The sequence below is a fragment of the Anoplophora glabripennis genome, unplaced genomic scaffold, assembly GCF_000390285.2.
Source record: "Anoplophora glabripennis isolate ALB-LARVAE unplaced genomic scaffold, Agla_2.0 scaffold42, whole genome shotgun sequence".
Taxonomy (NCBI): Eukaryota; Metazoa; Arthropoda; class Insecta; order Coleoptera; family Cerambycidae; genus Anoplophora; species Anoplophora glabripennis.
The window spans coordinates 993009-997832 of NW_019416219.1; the positions used below are offsets into that span (position 1 = coordinate 993009).

General features: G+C 31.9%; 1 protein-coding gene across 1 annotated transcript; it reads right to left on the minus strand.

Moving 5' to 3' along the window:
* Window positions 1-2379: 2379 nt before the first annotated feature.
* LOC108905409 lies at window positions 2380-4481 on the minus strand. Its single transcript, XM_018708246.1, has 2 exons — window positions 4406-4481; window positions 2380-2800 (listed from the first exon to the last, which is right to left on the minus strand). Exons 1-2 carry the CDS (start codon window positions 4406-4408, stop codon window positions 2453-2455), a joined length of 351 nt encoding a protein of 116 aa, XP_018563762.1. The 5' UTR covers window positions 4409-4481; the 3' UTR covers window positions 2380-2452.
* Between the last annotated feature and the right edge of the window lie 343 nt (window positions 4482-4824).

Below are 4824 nucleotides of genomic sequence, written 5' to 3' on the forward strand. Positions count from 1 at the left end.
ATATAGTACGCATAGCTTTATTCTGTATTTTTTTAATTTTACCTCTCATTTTGAAAAAGGTAAACCAAAAAAAAAATTTGAACAATAATCCACATGGGGACCAATCAATGCTTTATGCAACAAACCTCTATTATTCATAGACTCATTCTATTATTACTTTCTTTGAGATCTTATTCAGAATGTAATTGCAATGCTTCTGAAAACCCATCCAAAATAATCCCCAAATACTTCATTTCCCGAACATTTTCAACATCATAATCATTTATAGTAATTTTATTATCTACATCATTAATTTCCCCCATTGTACTACCTCTACCCATAATCATATATTTTGTTTTATCCAAATTTAACAGCATATTATTGCTATATAACCAATCATTAATCATTTTCAGTTCTTGATTCACCTGATCACACACTGAATAATTATAAGCTGACCCTTCAATATATAAAATTGTATCATCAGCAAATGAAATATGACATTTACTTACTACCTTAACTATATCATTCATATACAATAAGAATAACACAATCCCTAAAATAGTGCCCTGTGAAACCCCATACTTTACTAGTATCGTATCTAACATTGCTGTTTTAAATTTAACTCTTTGATATCTATTACTTAAATAACTTTCAAACCATTTCAACACATTGTTTCTTAATCCTATTGCTTGCAACTTATCAACTAGTAACTGTCTGTTTATAGTTTCAAATGCCCTTCTCAAATCCAAGAATACAACTAGAACAGTCTTCTTACTTTCCAAAGCATTCAACTATTCATCACAAACATTAATTTCTTGCCGATTCACATGAGTAGTTCTTTCTAAAACCCGATTGGTTTTGCACAATCGCTTCATTCTGTTCACAATAATTCACCAGTTGGTTTTTTACATCCACTTTTAATATTTTTTTAAATATTGTTATTGTGTTTATTGGTCTATAGTCAATCCTGCGAATTAGCAACTTTTGGCACCGGAAATACATCCGAAGTATTTCAACTCTGTAGGAAAGTTCCGTAATACAAGGACGAATTTACTACCGAGGAAACGATCTCCAATTACTTCAAAGGTATCTTTTATGTTATCCTTCAAATTTATAAGTTCCAAATCTGTAGTATTTTTTAAATTATCAAAGCCACACACAAAAAAAGTTGTCTGTACTTTTCATGCGACATATGTTATCCGTATTTTTGCCTCCTGATCACGAATCCGGTGTCAGAATATCACATCACAGGAATTTCCTAACGTCCAAAAACAGGTCAAAAATGGCAAAAGTGCTAGGAAAAATACAAAAAAAAATTTTTCTTTATTCAAATGTTCATTTATATTAAGACTCCACCGATCCGTGATCAGAATTGATGGTTCTTTTTCTAACCTCAAAAAAAAAAAACGGGTAAATTAAGATCAGATCACGAATTTTCAAAAAATAATAGATTTACGCCAAATTTGGTATACGGGGGTTTTCGGGGTCACTGATCACGGATCCGAGGTCACTTTTGCAAAATTCAAGATGGCAGATCCAAGATGGCCGACCAAAAAATAACACATTCGCGCCAAATTTGGGATACGGGGGTTTTCGGGGCCGTTGATCATGGACCCAAGGTCAATTTTATAAAATTCAAGATGGCAGATCCAAGATGAATGAAAAATTTACCCATTGCTACATTTTCAAATTTATCAAATAAACTTAAGTTGTCTCGGAATTCTGGTTAATATACATTTTGTGGGGATTTTATTGTTTCCATTATTAACTCGACGCTATTTATAATATATTTATTAAATTTGTCTGCTATTATTTTATCCTGTATTTCAAGTATACCACCAAATCTTATACTATCATAAATTTTGGTTTTTCCAGGTAGTAACTTCTTTAACTCCTTCCATAATTCAGCACCTTTTTTATTTTTTATAATTTTTTTGTAATATTCGTCATTTTTTTGTTGAATCTGTTCTTTTATACATAACATTCCTTAATTTTTAATGTATTATATTTTTTATACATACAAGGTAGGTATTACTAAAACATTTGTCCCTTCTATGTCACAAATTAATGAAAACAGATGCTATGAGACTGAGTTGAAATTTAAAAATATATTTTTTTGGATTACAGGAGAACAGCTAAAGCAATTGGATGCGACTCTAGCTTTTAAGAGTCACACAAACATACATTTTTTAAATACAGTGGTGTAGTTTCAAAGGTAGATTAATTTTTTAAGCATAGTAGACTGTTTTTTAATGTTTGGACGAACCACATTAACATCAATTGTGGTGATTATAAAATAACACGACGCTAGTCCTACAAAAGCGGTCTGTTTTACATTATTTTCCAACGTATTTTAGATTTCCAACAGTTACTTAAAAAAAACAGATTAGTATTCTAGGGAACATTTTAAGAAACATTTTATTATTAGAAAACTAAAGTGTTATGATATTAATTGAGGAAAAGTACAGCCTAACTATCCACACAGCAACGGTAGTATTTTAATCCTCCGTTTCCTTTCCGGCTCCCTCTTCGTCCTTGCTTTCTGAGTTTCTTCCTGGCGGTTAGGGCCGTGCCGCCCTTGCGAAATGGCGGTCTCATCATGCGCAGCTCCCGGCAGGCCTTCCGGCAAATACTGCCTACCCGCCGGCCCAAAATCTTCAAATTTTGCAGCGAGCTGCCGCTCCGGATGCACGTCCGCAGTTTTTGGGCCTCCGCGCGATCGCGCAATATCCGGCGCTGGGTCGAGGAAAGCCGCAGCCAGTAATGGATGAACTAAATGGACTAACGCGATTGCCAACAGAATGGATGTCGCCGCTGGAAGCTGGAACGGGAACATAATCTTATACTGGATTTCGCTCGCTTACTTTAACGGCGAATTTTTAAAATAAAACGTAAATGTGGCCATGGGCGTGCATGAATGTTTTCTAGAAGGATGCAAAATCTAATTTCTTTTCGATTTGATTGAGTTATGTTAGAAAAAAAATGGACCCTTTGTATATTCGAAAACAATTAAAAAATATGGACAAAATGATTTAGTGTAGCTTTTATTTAAGATGATTTTTGTATCATCAAGAATCAAACTACATAAATAAATAAACTAGTCACTAATTATTATCTAAAGAAAAAAATGTTATAGATAGACAAGTGATATACTAAAAAATAGTGTCCAAAGAAATAACCTCTTATTTTTGTGTCTAATATAATTATAATAGTCCGGGCGAATTAGTTTTTTTTTTTTCAAAAATCGGGCCTACCTCGAATTTTATGGGCTTAAAATTAAGTAAAAAATACACAGAATAAAAGCCTAAATTTGTGTATTTGTAGAAGTCGACCTCTTCTGAGCGGTAAATAGGGTAACTGATCACTTTTTTCAAAGAAATAATTTGACTTTTAGTTTTAAATACGTAAAAACACCTTCTTGTGAAAATATCGAAGGCATAATTACAATCCATTAATTACAATTAATCCATTTGTTAAGTAAGAATTTTGTGAAGCCGAGCGCAACAAGGGCACTATGACGTCACAGCGCTCCCCTCTTCTGGTTACCGCATGGTCATTTCTTCGTCGAATCGCTTCAAAATAAATCGGCGTATAAAGAAAGTCTTCTACTTTAAACGAGCCCAAGTTTATTACAAAATATTAAATAGAACAGGCAGAATACCGTTTTTCAGAAAAAAAATTATCTCGGCTCCTATAGGTCGGATCGAGACGCTTTTTTAAGTTAATGTTTTTTAAGCACTATTTGATGCAATTGGTTTGAAATCTATATATTAAAAAATCGGCTAGGCCGCCATTTTGAAATTGGGGGTATTTATTGAGCACCCAACAGTTTTCTGTTCATCCAATTTCAGTCAAATTCGTTCTTTTTATTAATGCTGAAAATTTTGCAAATTTTTATTTTCACCGCTAATTTTGCAATGTAAAAAAAAATTGCGAGATTTCGCAAAAGCCTAACCTTGTAGCAAATTTCCTCAGGAACAAAATCGATAAGTATACCTGATGTCGATTAGAGACTTATTTCGAAAATATAAACGAAAAACTGAAAGAAGAGCAATTATTTTTTTTCTTTTGTTATAAACAATATGACGCTCGACCTCTACAAATACACAAATTTAGGCTTTTATTGGATATTTTTTACTTAATTTTAACCTACAAAATTCGAGGTAGGCCCGATTTTTCAAACAGGCATGTGTTTGGTTTAATTCGCCCGGATTATAAAGTCACTTATTAATGATAGCTTTTAAAGTAGTCTTCCTTTAAAAATTGTAAATGAATTTCTTTTTAAAATATGGATTAGCTTGAAGTCCAAATATCGTAAAATATATTAATTCTCTAATAGAAATCTTAGTAACATTACAAGTGTATATCCACTAAAAACCCACATTAATGTACACTAATAGGTTAATATATTATAATCGTAACTTACCATTATATCGTTCTCTGTAGTTAGACAAGAGTGATTTCTAATACCTGTTCAAATATTCTATTTATGTCTAAATGTGAGCATGTTTACTACAGACATATAATTGAAGCAAGGACAGACATTATTGTATATTTGTTAAATAAATTAGAATATTTTGAGACACTTAGCGTCTCAATGTCAAACAAGAAAATAATTTATTATTTATTTGTGTTTATAAATGTTGTTTGCACAATGACGTATATATCACCGATTTATTTGAAGTAGGTAATGACATACTCTAGTCGCACTATATCTAAAAATATAAAGAGACTTGTGATTTCTGTTAAATTCATAAATGAAATGAATTCTCCATTTCATGTGTTATATATTCATCCAAAAACCTCTGTAGAACTATTAATATGTATTCATATGTGGAAAAATAT